The sequence below is a fragment of the Abrus precatorius genome, unplaced genomic scaffold (assembly GCF_003935025.1).
Source record: "Abrus precatorius isolate BTA unplaced genomic scaffold, Abrus_2018 Scaffold2, whole genome shotgun sequence".
In the NCBI taxonomy this organism is placed as follows: domain Eukaryota; kingdom Viridiplantae; phylum Streptophyta; class Magnoliopsida; order Fabales; family Fabaceae; genus Abrus; species Abrus precatorius.
The window spans coordinates 33,194,259-33,211,832 of record NW_020874362.1 but is presented as its reverse complement, the minus strand read 5'-3'; the positions used below and the strand labels follow the sequence as shown (position 1 = coordinate 33,211,832).

At 30.3% G+C, this 17,574-nt stretch overlaps 1 protein-coding gene across 1 annotated transcript; it reads right to left on the bottom strand.

The window, feature by feature from the left end:
• Positions 1-7,419: 7,419 nt before the first annotated feature.
• LOC113857482 (ras-related protein RABA1f-like) lies at positions 7,420-10,946 on the bottom strand. Its single transcript, XM_027489428.1, has 2 exons — positions 10,557-10,946; positions 7,420-8,099 (listed from the first exon to the last, which is right to left on the bottom strand). Exons 1-2 carry the CDS (start codon positions 10,775-10,777, stop codon positions 7,667-7,669), a joined length of 654 nt encoding a protein of 217 aa, XP_027345229.1. The 5' UTR covers positions 10,778-10,946; the 3' UTR covers positions 7,420-7,666.
• Between the last annotated feature and the right edge of the window lie 6,628 nt (positions 10,947-17,574).

The following is a 17,574-nucleotide window of genomic DNA, read 5'->3' as shown; positions in this document are numbered from 1 at the left end:
AAATAGGAAATTATGGCCCTTTAAAAAAATTATAAAATATAATAAACAAAATAAAAGTTTATATTATTAATTTTATTAAAATAATAAATTGTTTTTAAGTGGCTATAATTTTTCTAATAAAATTATAAAAAAAATGTTCTTTTGATCAAACAATTTCTATCTTATAATTAACTATGAAAATACAAAAAATCATAAAAAATGAGTTTTATGAGCATTCTAATATGCAAAATCATTAATGATAACATTAACATCAATGTTTTTTAAAATTTTTTTATCGATTGATAAAATTGTGAGACCATTTAACTGTTCTTGTGACATTGATGATTTTAGGCAAGTTTTGATTAACTTTAACTCTAAAAATTTTTTTAGTTATCGGGACTGGAAAAAATTCTATAAGTGATTAAAATATTTAGATAATAATATGTAGATTTGACAAATTTAATATCTGTTTATTTTTTTGAAAAAAATTAAAATTCTTCATGAGTTTTAATATTAAGAATAGTAAAATTTTAAAATTAAATAAAGTTTTAAGTTTACAGAAGTTAAATAGTTGAGTAAGTTGTGAGGAATTAAAAGGTCTTTTTTATTTTTTTTCAACTGTAAACTGTAAAAGTTAAATTTTTTTAAGTGAAAGTAGAATATAATTTTTATTTTGAACCCTCTTTTAAGTTTAAACTTTAGGCGATCACATTTGCTGACATGAACATTAGTTATTGATATTTTTTACTCCAAGGCTCATTTCTCTTGGGAACCAAATTTATCATGCATTCATGCTACTTTTGTTCATGAAAATTATATGCCAAGCAATTATGAGAAGTACAGAATTTAGGTACGGTGTTATACATGTTTTTGGTATTATCCTCTAACCAAGATTAGAATTTTGCCTTAATAATCCCCGTGATAAAGGTCGACACATAAGGTGAAACTTCAATCTTGATCAGAGAACACATCAAAAGCCAATTGCACTCCTAAGTTTTGTCCATTTTTGGGGTTGTTGAATGAGTATTAAAATTTGTAGTTAATTCTGTGTAAAATATTGATTAATAGCATAAAAAGTACCAAGAGACAAATTTTAACTCCAATCATGGTGTGGGCCTTTCCAAACTCATGAGTTAATATTTTTTTTTTGTCAATTTATGAATTGGTATTCAAAGACGACATCAAATGCTTTACTTGTCTGGCATGATAAACAGAGCCCTCATTTTCTTAATAAAAATTTTGCAGCCTAATCCATCATTAGTGCAGCTTCTGAAGGGTTAAATTTCCACAGCTATTAAAATATTGGATGTCGATTTTTGTCAACAAAATTCAAATTATAAATATCATTTTATCAGTTTTACTGACGGTATTTCTAATTTCCCGAATGAAAAATGCTATGCTTTCGCTTTCGGAGTTACTCTCTAGCACTACCCGTTTTAAGCTTAAAATTGTCACAAACACTCAAATGCTCACATGGTTGTAAAATGCCTACTTCAAGGGCCTAAACTGTAAGCTTTTGCGCCTTGGACACTAAAATGTCATGGATACCACATGAAATCTTAACAAATTATTTTAATCTTTAAAGTAAAAGTTTTCTTTTAAAAGCTTTAGAAATTCAATATGAATTTATGCAATTATGAATCAGAGCAAATAGGTAAAATTTAATGATTTTTTTCACTCTAAATTTTATATTCAGTTTTCATGTCTCCTTACATTATTTATTACATTGCTTGCAGAAGAAATTCTATCTCCAGGTGGCAGATATTTTTTCTCAAAACCAGAGATACCCTGTTAAAGATGTAGTTACATAGAAGTAACATTCAAATGATATTACTTTATTGAGTTTAATTAATTTGATGAGGCGAGAGAAAGAAGGGATGCTGCGAAAAATATTTATAATTTTTTTAACAAGTGTATAAGAGTATGTAATAAAAAAATAATATATAATAGTTTTTTTAATTAAAAATTATAGCATTTAATGTCATCAATACATTAGAATTTATGAATTTTTAATTAAGTGATATTTAAGGGCACATGTCAAGAAACAAATGCTTTAATAATTTTAAGATAATAAATATTTTTAATGTGTACTTAATGAAAATACCGTTGGACAAAACCAAAATATTGAAACATTACCAGAATATGTAAAAAGTGTGTGCAAGTAGCTGAGCTTTAAGGGTTTAGTGAAAGTAAAGCTTCTTCAAAATCAAAAATTGAATTCTTGACAACTGTTGATATAATTTAGTAGTAAAGTAACACCTAGAATTAAGTGTTGAAAAAATGACTGAACTTGGTACAAAACTAATTTTGGCAGCTGGTTTGAAGGATAAAATTATAAAAAAAATTGTTTTATGGTCACGTTAACAAATCCTTTCTTCGATGAGATGTCTGACCTTATGATCAAGAAGGTTAGTTTTAATAGCCTCTCCACCAAGGCACATATTGCTATAAGAGCATTGCTTATCCTGTTCTTGACAATGATTTTGTTCAATTCATTTATTTATTCTGCAATTTAGTTATGAAAACCTTATTTTTCAAGAAGAAGAAAGTCGTTGTTGCTAATGTCAAAATTGAAACTCAGAGTCTTTTCTTGTTTTCCTCCGTGGCTTCCTCCACAATTTTCTATAAATCGCATGCACTGCCTTATCAATTAAAACTGAGTTTTAATCTGTATAACAAAAAACACATTGAGATATGACTAAAAAAAATCTCAACAGAAAAGGAAAGACCTCTGACAAAGCCAAGAAATTGTCGTTCCTCTTCACACACAAACGGTAAAGTATCGTCTTAAAAGTTCAAATTTGACCACCATTAGTGTAAACACTTTCAAGAACGGTTTTTACGTCAAACTTATGTAAAAAGTCTGATTTGAACTTTCTACATCTTTTCTCCCCTCTAACCATGTAGAATATGTACACTTCTTACATCAATTTGTCATGAAAAATGATGTACAAGACATTAATTGATAAATTTAAATATTGTGTTTGCAACATTCAAAACCTTCTAAATCGGTTTTCACCTTCAACCCAGGTAGAATGTCCACTTTCAATTTCAGTTTGTTAGTAGAAAGAATTGTTTGACAATTTTAAATATTTTACTTTCTAAAACTCCTTACATAATTATTTCAAGGACTGCAACGTCATACAAAGGGCCCAAAACAAAAATGCAAAAACTATTCTACTATTGATGAACGTTGTCTATTTTTGTTATTGTTTTTAATATTTTTTTAGTGTAAATTGTTGTGCCTACATTGTCCAAATTTGCTACTATGCTCATTTGGCCAGTCCATGGGTGCAGGAGAGATTCCACAATGATCAAATCTTGAATTTACTAATATATCCTTTTAAACATATTACTTGTATCTAGTGTTGTTAAATGACGGCCATGACAACGCCGTGGCAGATTTCAATGGCAGTTTTTAACCTTGCTGTTACAGTGTTTTAGTTTTTTGGCTCTTCTGCAGGCGACACCATGGTGGATGTTACGCGCATGGCACTAACAACGACCATAGCAGAAAACCTTGAAAAATGACGTTTTTCATGGGTTGGGCCCAAATTCAACCCAATCCAGAGGTTGACCCGCGCAGGAAAACTTACCTCTTCGTCATTCAAAAACCCTTCCCCCTCATCTTAGATCTCTCTTTTCTCTGATCTTTCTCATCTCTAATTTATCTCTCGTCTTTGAGCACGTTCTGCACTCCTCTTCTCCAATCTCTATCTTCTCCGACGTTGTTCTACACTCATCTCAGATCTCTCTTTTCTCCTATCTGTTATTTGTTCTGTTGGGTGCCATTGTTCTGTTCTCCATCTCCAGCGACTTCTCCTCCATCTCCCACAATCTCAACCTCCATTTTTGGCAACTGGTCCTCTATCTTTGGCGACTCCATTTTTTTCAGTAGTCATTTTTTTCGTTTTTCCCTCTTTTGTAATTTTTTTTTAATTTTTCTCATTTTAGTTTTACCCTTTCCATCTTTCAATTTTTTCCTCTCCTACATGTTTGTTTTTTCTTTGTTTTTTCTCAAATTTTTCCCCTTATTTTAGCTTCTCTTAACATGGCTCAACAAGAATCCTTATCAAATTTTTCAAGAGCTTCTAATTGTTCTGACCCAAGATGGAAATATGCTCATTTGTTGAAAGAGAGTGATACAAACAATACTGTAGGTAACTTTTGTAAAAAAGTTATGAGTGCTGCAATCACTAGAGAGACACAACATTTGATTGGAAAGAAGGGTAACGTGAAAGTTTGCCCCAAGTATCCAAAAGAAGTTAAAAAAGACATTGAAACATATCAAAAGGATAAAAAGAGTCAAAACAACTTTGAGATGCCAAATGTGAGAAACTTTAAAAATATAAGCTATGATGAAAGTGAGGATGAGGAGGATACTCAAACACATAGTATTGCCATGAGTAATTAGAAAAGGCCAATGGATTTGTTTTGTAGAAAGCTAGAAAGTGTGATTGAGAAAAGAAAAAAGTTAAAATTGAGATAAGCAAATATTAGAGAAGTTTTTGACAAAGAAGCCAAGGCAGAGTTCATCGATGCATAGCTCGATTTTGGTATCAAGCTAGCCTTTTCTTTAACCTTGTTAAAATGAAAAACTTTCAAGAAATGCTTACAGCTGTTGGTGCTTTTGGTTCAAATTTACCAACTCTAAGTTATCATGATATTTGAGTTCCACTTCTTAAGAAAGAGCTAGAATATACTGATTCTCTCATGAAAAATCATATGAAGCAATGGAGCAAAGTTGGTTGTTCCATTATGTTAGATGCATGGACCGGTCGAAAACAAAGATGTTTGATTAATTTCTTGGTCAACTCTCTTGCTGGGACTATGTTTGTGGGATCCATTGATGGATCTAATTTTGTGAAGACTGCAAAAAAATATTTGAGATGCTTGATGCTCTTATGGAGGAGATTAGAGAAGATAAAGTTATGTAAGGGATAATGGATAATGGAAGCAATTATGTCTTGACTGGTAAGATGTTGGAAGCAAAATGACCACATCTTTATTGGACTCCTTGTGCAGCTCATTACATATATCTTATGCTTGAAGATTTTGGAAAGCTTTGCTTGATAAAGAAGACAATTCAAAGGAGAATATCTGTTGTTGACTTTATCTATAGTCATTGAAGTACCTTGAGTTTGTTGAAAAATTTTATAAATAAGAGAAAATTGGTAAGACATACAATTACTAGATTTACAACTTCTTTTTTATCATTACAAAGACTTCATCAAGAAAAAGCAAATCTTAGAAAGATGTCTACTTCTGAGAAGTGATGTAAAAATAAATTGTCAAAAGAACCTAAAGGAAAGCAAGCAACAAAAATTGTATTAAATCTTGTATTTTGGAATAATATGGTATATACTTTGAAAATCATGACTCTTCTTGTACGAGTGTTACGTTTGGTGGATGGGGAAAGAAGACCAGCCATATAGTATATTTATGAAACAATGGAAAAATGTAAAGAAACTATTATGAGGTCTTTCAACAATAATGAAAGCAAATACAAAGATTTATTTGCAATCATTAATAGTAGATGGACTTGACAGCTTCATCGTCCATTACATGCAGCTGGTCATATTTTAAACTCGAAATTCTATTATGACAACTCTCAAATGGAATTTGATTTGGAGGTTACGAATGAGTTGTATGATTGTATTAAGAGATTGATGCTAAGTCGAGATGTGCAACAAAATATACTACTTAAATTACCAATTTATAAGAGTGGTGGTGGTCTCTTTGGGTCCAACTCTGCAAAATCACAAAGAAAAAGCATTGCTCTTGATATTAAGATCTTACCTTTAGAGTTATGATTTATCTTTAATTTTATAGCTCAATGGTGGATAATGTATTGACATTCAACTCCACATTTGCAATAACTAGCTATGAAAATTTTAAGCTTGACATATAGTGCATCTGGATATGAATGCACTTGGAGTATTTTTGAGCAAGTAATTTATCATTTCTCAAGTCTAGTACTTTTTTTCTAGAAATTAGAAAGAAACTAATTACTACTTTTTTAATTATTGTTGTAGATTCATTCAAAGAAGAGGAATAGGCTTGATAATAAAAAATTACATGACTTGGTTTAATGTAAAATATAACCAATAACTCAAAGAATGTTACAATCTTAAAAATGTAATTGATCCAATTACACTCAATGACATTGATGAGTATAATGAGTAGTCGGTTGGAGAGATATATAACGATGCTCATGATGAGAATGCTGGAAATAATTTAGTTTTTTATGGTGATGACACTTTAAATTAGACAACTATTTATGAAACTTCTAGATTAGGAGAGCCTAAAACATATACTAGGTATCATTCTAAGAAAAGAAAGAGTCTATCAAGTGATATTACTATCAAAGCTACAAAAATTTTCAAGATCAATGCATGTTCAACATCAAAAAGGAAAGAAAAAATGGTAATTAAAGATAACGATGATGCTAAAGAATTAGAAGATGAAGAGATATCGGAAGAAAGAGAAGATGAATTACAAATTAATCTTCCAGAATCTAAGGAAGAAGAGGAGAAGGATATGCTTTGGATGAGAAAAAAAATGATTACATTGAAGTTGAAAAAGAGGACTAGATTAAATTGTTTTTATTGTCAACTTGATATTTGATGATTGCATATTTTATATTAAATTATGTTTTGTATTATAGTTTATGCTACATATATTTTGAGTTAATTCTATTCTATTATTTCCTATAACCTATAATATATTTTATTATATCTATCATAACCTGTCATGGCAGTCACCATAATTTTATGGTATTTTTTTAGATTTCTGTCATGACCCGTCATTTACTATTGATAACATTGCTTGTATTGAATCTTGGGCCAAAAAAGAAGAGACTACAAACAACGGACCTTTTTATTGTCGCCTAACATGACATAGTTCTCAATCATAATCTTAACCGATGAAAGCATTACACTTTGTTATGTCAATAAAAAAGTGTCTTTTCAGCCTTTCAAGAACCAAAACAATTAAAAAGTTTAAAAAACCAAATCCAATTAGCAGTATCATCATTAGCTTAAGGAAAAGCGTTAACGCTTTTGGTAAGCCAAGAACAAAATCTAAGTTTTTCCTAATTTATATAAGGTATCATAACGGTACCAGACAGCTAATGTGTTCCATAAGGGAAGAGAAAACAATGACTTTAGATGCTGCTTAATTTGAGAAAATATTTTCTATTTACAAAAATGTTTTTTTATTTATTTGATTCTTGTTTTTGAAAGTTTGTATTTTTTTTTTTTGGGTGGAATCGAAAGTTTGTATTAGAAATGGTGAAAAGAACATTCTCTTCACTATGACAGGAAGAAAGATGCAAAGCACTAAGCAGGAAAAGAATCAGATTGAACAATCTGTTTTGTCAAGAACAAGCATAGATGAAAACGAATAGAAGTAGGACAAAGACTAGGAACACACGTGATAAACTTGAAAATATATAAATAAATATCTTATAATGGCACAAAAAATAGGAATGATGCAAAATGAATGTGCATGTTTCCTAAAATGTGGCTAATTTGAACAGAATTCTCTACAGTACAGAACAAAGCAGAAACTTTGAAGTTTGATGCTCCCTAAACAAACACCTTCATGCTGTCAGGCCAATCTCTACATGGTATGAACAGGGCATGGATTTAAAGTAAAAATACAGAGAATGTCTTTAACTACGTACTCAAGCGGAACAACATCCAGCTTTCTTCACAGCTGATACATCATCACGGGATCCAACATTAATTGTTTGTCCTTTCGGTAAAGCAGCTGGATCATCTCCAATCTCAAGGGCCTTCTTGCTTACAACATGATAGATCTGTGTGAGCACTTCTGTGAAGGCATTTTCAACATTCATGGACTCAAGGGCAGATGTTTCCATGAAAAATGTGTTCTCCCGTTCCGCAAAAGTAGTAGCATCTTCGGTGGAAACTGCTCGCAAATGACGCAGGTCTGCTTTGTTCCCTACAAGCATCACCACAATGTTGGCATCTGTGTGATCTCGCAGCTCTTTTAGCCATCTCTCCACGTTTTCAAATGTAACATGGCGGGTAACATCATAGACTAGTAAAGCACCGACAGCTCCTCGATAATATGCACTTGTAATTGCTCGGTACCTTCAGCAAATGAATTAAGAGAAAACTAAGATACAGCACGGCAGACCATTATTGACATGGAACATGTTACTTTACAAGATTCTTGTTGGGATTTCTGAATCAACTACTAGCTCACTTGCATATCAACACAGTTTCATTATATGATACACACAATATTATGGCATTTAATATTTTAATTATAGACCAACCTAAGGAGGAAGCTAAATTATATTCAATGTGATTCCCAGAAAAGGAATATAAGATAAACCTTAGTTTATTCAGTTTTATTTTATCTATAGCTTACAGTGCGTACTCTCCCCTTTAAATCATCCCTCCTCAAGCATTATGTTTATCCTTCTTGTTATATTTTTTGTCTCCAAGACTAGGCACATAGAATCAGTTTCCATGGAAAGAAAGCGGTTGGTTTGAAAAGGAAACAGTATGGCTCAAAGAACTGTTCATTTTCCAAATAAAGCAGCATTGTCAAAGGCATTAAACTAGCATTAAAAATAAATTCTGGTGGAACAGAATGTCATACCAAAAAAAGGAAATACAAGTCTTGCCAATTTCTCTTGGAAATGATGTAAACAAAGTAATTATAGGTTGTAATGTAATTAGGGATATCATGAAACGACGGTAATTAGTAATTATGAATCCTTGTATGTGTGTGTGTATGCTCCACTGTGTAATTGACACACGGATTCATTCATCTGCTCTCTCATTTTCTTCTCTCTCAACGTAGTATCTAAGCCTGATGAGAGGCAAACTATATTCCCTGCCTACCAGTGGACATTGGGTCCACTGTGTTCCCACTCTGGATTCTGAATGCTGTGTTGTCTTTCCTGTGTTCTGAATACCTTTTCCCAGCCATGGTTGCCCCTATCTGCTACTGCTAGAAAATTTTCTGGCAATTTTTCCAGCCAAAACCACCACCACTAGACCCATTGGGAGCCAATCTACATGTTCTCAAAGTGCTATCTAACTTAAAATCCATTCTCACGTGCCATCTCTTTCAGGTGCGCCTTATTCTACTTCTCTATCAACAGTTTCCGCTGAATTACTGTTTCACTAGAAAGAAACCATATTGAGGAGCTAGCTGCCAGATCCTCCGCGGCATCTAGAACTATTCAGCTAACTAGTTTGTCAACAACATCACAGTATTAACTTTCTTTTCAGACGTCATTTTATGAAAAAATTCAGGTATTTTTAGTCATAATAACATTAGCCAGTTGTCTTAATTTCTTCCATCATTCAGTTAATGTAATTCCCCCAACTATTTACCAGCAACTCTATAATCGTTGTGCTATCACCATAACATTAGCATGTTGACATAAATGAAAGGAAAAAAATCTTCACATCTTAGTGATGAATGACATGCCATCCATTGTAAATTTCTTTCTACACTTTCTCATACATTCAACCGATAAATATCTTTCATATTGGTTTTCCTTTAAGACCAAACAAAAATATCAAGTTCCTCAAACAGCTGGTATCTAGGATAGAAAATGAAGTTCAAAGAAAGTCATGAGTACCAACTTTATAGCAAAAAGAAAATCAGAACGGAACATGTTCTCTTTAGTCTATTTTGAAGTAAAACTTCGCATTATTTACGAAACCAAGCATGATTTTTGGATGCAAAGGATAGTTAACAACAAAACATGCAGTAAAAGAAAGCTAACATGGAATCATGTTGGCATTTGATGCCAAGAGATGCCAGAGTTAAACATAATATAGAAAATCGATTATACTAAAATTGATAATAGATTGAACCTAACTTTACCCCAAAAGCTTGTTCAAACTTCAAAGGGAAGGATTTCCCAAGTCATTATAAGGGGCACTTTGTCATATATCCAGATGATTTGAGATTTTAATAGGTTCTAATGGCACAAAATAGTCTTTTAACCTGATATTTTGGTTAAACACTTTCCTCGTACTCCAATTTCATTAGTAGGAAACCAATTCAAGTTTATTTAAAGCCGCCTCCCGCCTACCATCGGATTTCCCACATAACCGAGTTTCTATAACTAATTCGTCAGAAACATCAAACATTAACAAAATAATCGCGAATCGAACTTAACATTAAAAGGTGATCAACAGGAACAACTAAAAGACAATTCTGTTCATTTCACCAAGAAGCTCAATACCATGATTTTACATTTCATTGTAAAACAACAAGGGCAGGTCCAATAATAAAATAACAACACAACGGCTTCTGCAAAGGAAAAACTCAAACATCAAAAGTACAACAACATTTTCCTCATTCCTCTTTTACTGTCCCCCACTCCAATTATCAATCAGCACAAACGGTGCATGAAAAACAAAAGCAGCTTAAAATCCTTAAACAACCACATAACAGGACAACACTCATTTTCATTGATAAAAATAATTAAAAATGCAAAAATAAAATCAACCTATAAAAATAACAATAAAAAAATAAAAAAATAAAAAAGGAAAAATGAAAAAGAAAAGGGTGTTCACCTTTCTTGACCAGCAGTGTCCCAAATCTGAGCCTTGACAACCTTATCGTCGACGCGAATGCTTCTGGTGGCGAACTCAACGCCAATGGTGGACTTAGATTCGAGGCTGAACTCGTTCCTTGTGAAGCGAGAGAGAAGGTTCGATTTGCCAACACCCGAGTCGCCGATCAGAACCACCTTGAAGAGGTAATCGTAATCATCATCGGCTCTGTACGCCCCCATTTTTATTTTTTATTTTTTTTGGTTTTTTGTTGTGTGTGTGAGGTGTTTGGGTAGAGGGAAAAGAGAATGAGAGAGAAAAATCAAATTGGGTGGCGTGGGTGAAAGAGAAGAAGACGACCCAGATTTAGAAGAGTGGTAAAAAAGGGAACTTTATTTTGGTAAGGATAATTAACCAATTACAATGAGTTACACCAAAATAAATAAATAAATAAATAAATAAAATAATAATGACAAGACATTTAATTGAGATAGCAACAGCTGGAAATAGAGAGTATTTTGCCGTACAAATACAATGTTGAATAAGGCAATTCATTCATTTTCCATCTGTCCCTCCCTACGCAAATCAGATTACTTTAAATTTTATCTTTTTTATATATATTTTGCATAAAAATAATTCAATTTATGATAAGAGCAGACAGTAAATTTCAATGCATGTTATTTAATCAGAATGCACTGACTTTTATAGTAATTTGATTTTAGTTTCAGCGTCTAAAATTAATAATATTTTAATAAAAATATTTTATAATATTAAAACTACAAAAGCATAATAAATATTTTTATAATAAAAATTAATATTCAGTTTTAATAATAGAATTTAATGAAATTATTTAAAAATTAGTTCAAAAATTATATTTAACGCATTTTTAATTAATTATTAACATAATTTTTGTCAATAATAATACATAAAAATTAAATTATAATAATGATTTGAATTACAATTTGTTATTTTGTGGAGACTAATAATTCTTTCTAGCCTTAATTTTTTTAATTTAAAAGTCATATTTATCATTTTTAATTAATTGTCAACTTGCAACATTTTACACCAATATTAAATAAAAATAAAAATAAAAAAACTACAATTCATTAATTTGTGGTGACTATTGATTCTTTTAATCCTTAATTTTATTTTTATTTGTCTAGTATAAACTTGATATAATTTATTTAATCAAATATTTATTAGATCAATAAAATATTATTTTTAAAATTAAATAAATTAAATTTTAATTAAATTTTTTATCTAAGATCTTAAAATTATCATTTTTAATTAAAATATTTTAAAAAATGAATAAGTTAAATTATATTTTACTTAAAATTTGCAAATAAAATCGTAAACATATCAAAAATTTAAATTTTTTTAAATATCCTAAAATCACATTTTGTAAAAATCTTGCAAAATATATCAATTTTTTTTTTACTATACCTCTAAACTTAAATATTTAAAGTTCATATTCAAAATCAAAAAATTAAAATAAAATAAAAAATAAAAATAAAAATTTATTTGATAATTAACTTTACAAAAAAAATAAATATTTATTCAGTAATAACTCTTATATATTAGTTTTCAAATACGAGAATATTTTTTTATAAAATTTTTATAAATTCATATTTTTAAGTTTTCTTAAAGTACAATTTTTTCTATATTAAACCCTTATCTTTCTCTCTTCTCTCTTTCTTTTTATTCTATCTCTTTATTCTTAAAATTTTAAACTTTGTAAGAGAGTTTGAAAAGAGAAAAACAAAATATTAAAGTTTTCTTTAAAAGTTTAGAAAAAATAAAATAAAAAGAGTTTAAGAGTTAATAACCAGAGAGAAAGAAGTTCAATTCTTCTTTTATTTGAATCTTAAAATAAGAAAATTTTAAAAAATAAAAAATAATTCTAAAAGGGATCTAAAATTTGCCAATACTTTTTATTATTTTTAAAAAAATTTAAGCATAAATTTTTTTTTAAAAGCCTCTTCTTTCTTTTCCCTTTTTTCCTAAATCTATTTTTTGGTGAATAATATCACACATAGTAGAAAGATTCACGTTGTTTGATAAAATTATATTTGTAGTGACAAGTAAGGATAAAACTATACCTACTATTTTAAGGAAACAAATAAAAATTAAAATATTTTAAAATTAATATATTAAACTTAATTAATAATTAGATGGTTTAGAATTATTAATATTTATATAAAATATAAAGTAACACAATAAAAAAACTTAAAATAATCACTTATGAAAGTTCACTCAGATGATGACACTTTATAAAATTAATCACCAATAATTAAATTGTACAAAAATACTAACAATGTCTTTTTCCAACATGATTTAAAAGTGGATAATTTTTTTTCATTATTTTCTTTCTTCCAATTATTATAGCTCTTTTTTTTTTCATTAAAGGCATTTAAACTTGGTTGATTAAAAGCTTGTTTACCAAATAAGTACCATGGCAAACAAAATATAGCATCTTTCTAATGAGAATAATCCAAACTAAAAAGAACATGTTAAGTTTCTTGAAGCATTTTTCAAGAATGTCCTATAAAACGGATCTTCAAAAGGATTAGTAGTAATTCCTTACTTGTGTAGGTCTAAAAAAATTGAACCAAATGATGTAAAGTTGGATGGGATAGATCTTGAATTGGAGGGAACCAAAAAGAAGGAGAAGAAGAATTCAAAAAGTGGAGGAGAAAAAAGGTGATTACACTTGAATGACACCACCCTAAAGGAGTAGGGATAAGCCTATTTGCCTCACCACATGGAGGAATCCATGATAAGAGAAGAGGATTCTAGAGAATTCTAGAGAGAATTCTTAGATAACTTAAAACTCACAACAAGTGTGAAATCTAGACAAACGAATTTCAATCTAAATTTTACAAGGGGCTTAACTTATATATAGACAAGCTAACTCAAGGCATAAGTATATCTCTAATGGGCCATAAACAACAAGCAATAAGGGGATGAAGATTAAGCTAAATACATGTCCTGAAACATGACCTAATACAAGTTCAAACAAAATACAAGACACTCCACTCCTAAGTCCAATGGGTTGCCTAGGTCTACTGCCAAAATACAAGGCCCAAAATTCTATTCTAAACATAAACAATGTAAGTAAAAAATGTATACATGTGTGATCCTATGGTCTCCATGTGATTGGCCTCTAAATGTACTACAAGAGTGGTTAAGCTCTATTAGGCCTTCTTGGCCTTAGTCCTGGTAATAGGTCCATGGAACGTCTTCAATTCTCTTGCCTCTGTTGGGTGCTCAAACTAGATCACATCAAAACATAATTCAAACGAAGAAGTTTGAAAATGATGAGGATGATCATTATTTGATAAAGAAATTTTTTAATAACATGTTGACATAGACCACACTTGATATGAGTACGATGAATTTTATTTTCTTGATTTATAGAATACTCTCAATTATTAGCCATAATCTAGGATTTGGATCAATATGAAAACCATTCACTTTTTCAACATGAAATATTGAGTGTTTTGTCTCACATTGTTTTTGTTCACAAGGTGAAGTATTGAGATTGGATAACTTACATGTAAAAGAATCATTTTGTTCATTTGAATATTTTCAAGTAAATCTCTAGTTTAGTCCTTGAAATATGCAATGTGACTGAAGTTAGTCTCCCAAATAAAAAATTTAAAAACATAGTTTCCAAAAATAACAAGCATTGATCACTTAAGTCTCTAATGTTATGAGACATTGAAAATATATAATAGATTGTTGGTTTGTCGTGTTAAGTGATATGTAGGCATCCAAGTGGATTTAAAATAGTGTCATTTCGTAGCTTCTTTTCATGGGTAAGTTCCTTCTTTTGAAAACCCCAAGTTGACCCTAACTTCTTCTTCTCAAAACTCCAAGTTGAACCCTAACTTCTTCTCACATTGCGTAAGTTCCTTCCTTCTTCCTTCAAGGCTATTTGTCTTATTTGTAGATGGCCAGTAATGAAAATATATATTATTTTTTCAGAAGCAATATTGAGCTAATTCTTATATTCGTTGCAAGAAATCTTATTTTAAAATATGTTATTGTGCCTTACCTTTTGTTGTTAAAAGGTCAAGAACTAGTACAAATCCAAGTAAATTGTTCTTCAAATGCCCTAATTACAATAATAGGGACAACGTGAGGTTAATGAATTTTGATAAATTATTTTACTGAGAATAAAATTACAAGATAATGAAACATAAATCATATATTTTTTTTCAAGTTATTGGTTATTATGAATAATTTTGTTGAGTTAATGATGTAACAATAGCAGACAACATCATGGTAAAATATGCAAATCGTTGAAGATTACAAGTTTAGAAGTTAAAGTTTAGAGCATTGAAATTTTGTATAATAATCCAATGTATCTCTATTTTCATTGTGATATCATGATTAACTTATTGAAGTAGAAAATATGTTTAAGTTGTAGCATGAGCAATAGTTCATATATCAATGATGTAGTGTACATAAGTGGTTTATGTACTATTTTGAGCAATAAATGAAATAAAATTAACTCAATTTGTAAGGCTATTTTCACGTTCATGGTAAAATAGTAATATGTTGCTACTAATTGAGATAATATTCATATTCATATCTATATTTATATAAATTTTAATATTTAAAAGGGATAAAAAATGTTATAGATCTATATCCACATTCAAAAGCAACATTATATCCAAAAGCAACACCAAACAACACCTTTCAAAATTAATTACAAAATAACAAGAAGTTACATGCTTCTTACAAAAAGACAATGTTAACTATCAAGCTAATCTTGATGTTTCTTAATGGTTAGAGTAGACATAAATTAGATTGCTCTTGAAGTCTGTGCTTCAAGCATGTGAGAATCTTATTAGTCTATTTATAGGTTCTAATTAGGGTAAATTAAGTGGCCAAAATGCAGGCCTCAATAATATCTAAAAGTCCTAATACAATTATTAAATAACAATGGTGCAAATGCAATCCCGCAACAATATTCAGCAAATTTGCCTCAACTTCAAAAAATCATAAAAAATAGAAAAAAACTTCAAATCTAGCAATCCATATATGCCTTTTGAAGGCCTGGATGTGTAGAATTCAATGCAACTAGAATCAGCCAAAAATGATATCTGTAGAAAAAGTTATGGCCAAAAGAGTAGTCAAAGGTCAAAATAACCAAAAATTTGAAACAAAAGCATTTATTTGTAATAAGTCCAATTTATTCAAATATATAGAAAATGGTAAAAACTATAAAAATGAAGCATATAAAAAGTGTTTGTTAATCAAAATAAAATATTAAATATAAACATAAAATATGTTACATCAACTGTTCCACAAGGAGGGGTGATCGAAAACTGTCATATTTATTCCTCCATAGAGCACACTTCAAATTATTATCCTTTACTGCGTGATGGTAGCCAACAAGCCTCTGTCCATAGAGTTTTTAGTGGAAGACAAGACCAATACAGAACTTCAATATTTCAACAACCTCAGAGACAAAAACAGCCGTACAGGTTCCACTACCAATATCATAATCCTGCATTCAATGATCATCCAAATATGAGATATGATACCTCTGAGCAGCAGCAGCAACAGACTAGTCAAGAAAGTAATGGCTATAGACCACTCCCTATGAGATAGCAACAAACACAACAAAATTTTGAGCTTTCGTTAGAGGATTTGGTCAGACAAATGGCCAAGAGCAATCTGCAATTCTAACAGAATGTCAATGCCTTCATTCAAGACTTGCAGACACAGATTGGCCAACTTGCTACCGCTGTAAACCAGTTCAAGTCTCAAGGTTCTGAACAACTCCCTTCTTAGCCAGACGCTAATTACAAGAACGTGAGTGTCATAATATTAAAGAGTGAGAAGGAGCCGTCAGGCAACCACAAAGATGAAAAGGTACAAGATGATGTAGAGGCAGAGAAACAACAAAACACAGAGCAATAAACTACCCTTAGCAGTTCAAAAATTGTGCAGAAATCACCCCTTCCCTTTCCGAACAAAGTGGCTAAGCCAAAGCCACCAACAGACTTTGATAAGGAGCTTTTTTAGACATTCAGAAAAGTAGAAGTGAACATTCCATTGCTGGATGTGATAAAATAAATTCCAAAATATGCAAAGTTCCCTAAAGAGTTGTGCACTAACAAAAGGAAATTGAAAGGGGATGAAAAAGTCAGCATGGGGAGGAACGTGTCAGCCCTTATACAGCCTAATATGCCGCAGAAGTACAAGGATCCTGACACTTTTACTGTTCCTTGCACTATTAGAAATTTCACCTTCAGCAATGCATTACTTGATCTTGGTGCTTTCATAAACGTGATGCCTACATCAATCTACAGGTCTTTGAGCCTCAGCCCTCTGAAACAAATTGGTGTAGTCATTCAATTGACAAATAAAAGCACTGCATTCCCTGCTAGAGTAATAGAAGACTTATTTAACCAATCGTGCATATTTTAAGAACTAAAGTAAATGTGTACTCAAATATTTTGTTTTATAAAATTTGTCAATTATTTTTACTTTACTCATACTTAAAACAAATTAGACATATGCACAAGTTAATGACAAATGTTATTTGACTTATTTATTATTTAATTGCTAATTAGTAAAGGTACTTGAAATTTGTTATCCAAACTAAATTTAAATAGTAAATAATTTTTTTAACCTCTAGTAACCGAAGATAATGATGATGATAATAATAATAATAATAATGAGATATAATTTATTCATGCAAATTTTAAAGACTAAGTAAGAACTAAACTAAATTAAATGAAATAACAAAGCAATCAATCTTAAAATAGAAAAGTTTTATTTGCTTTTAAAAACATAAAAATGTTGCCCCTTCTGTCAATAACTATGTTTTTCTTTGTAAACTTGTGGAGGAGACTATAATGAGAAGTCCACAATTTGCAAGTATCTAACAACAAATCAATTGTTAACTTGATGTGATGTTTGCGACAATACTTGATATTCCACCAATATTGTGTTTCAATTTTAAGTACTTTCACATTGTCACATTTCAATTTCTTGCCTACAATCTATCGTTGAGAAAAAA

Coding starts and splice junctions, on each gene's coding strand:
- LOC113857482 (XM_027489428.1), bottom strand. CDS start 10,777: ATGGGGGCGTACAGAGCCGATGATGATTACGATTACCTCTTCAAGGTG. Junction 8,100..10,556: donor GACACTGCTGGTCAAGAAAG/GTGAACACCCTT, acceptor CATTTGCTGAAG/GTACCGAGCAATTACAAGTG.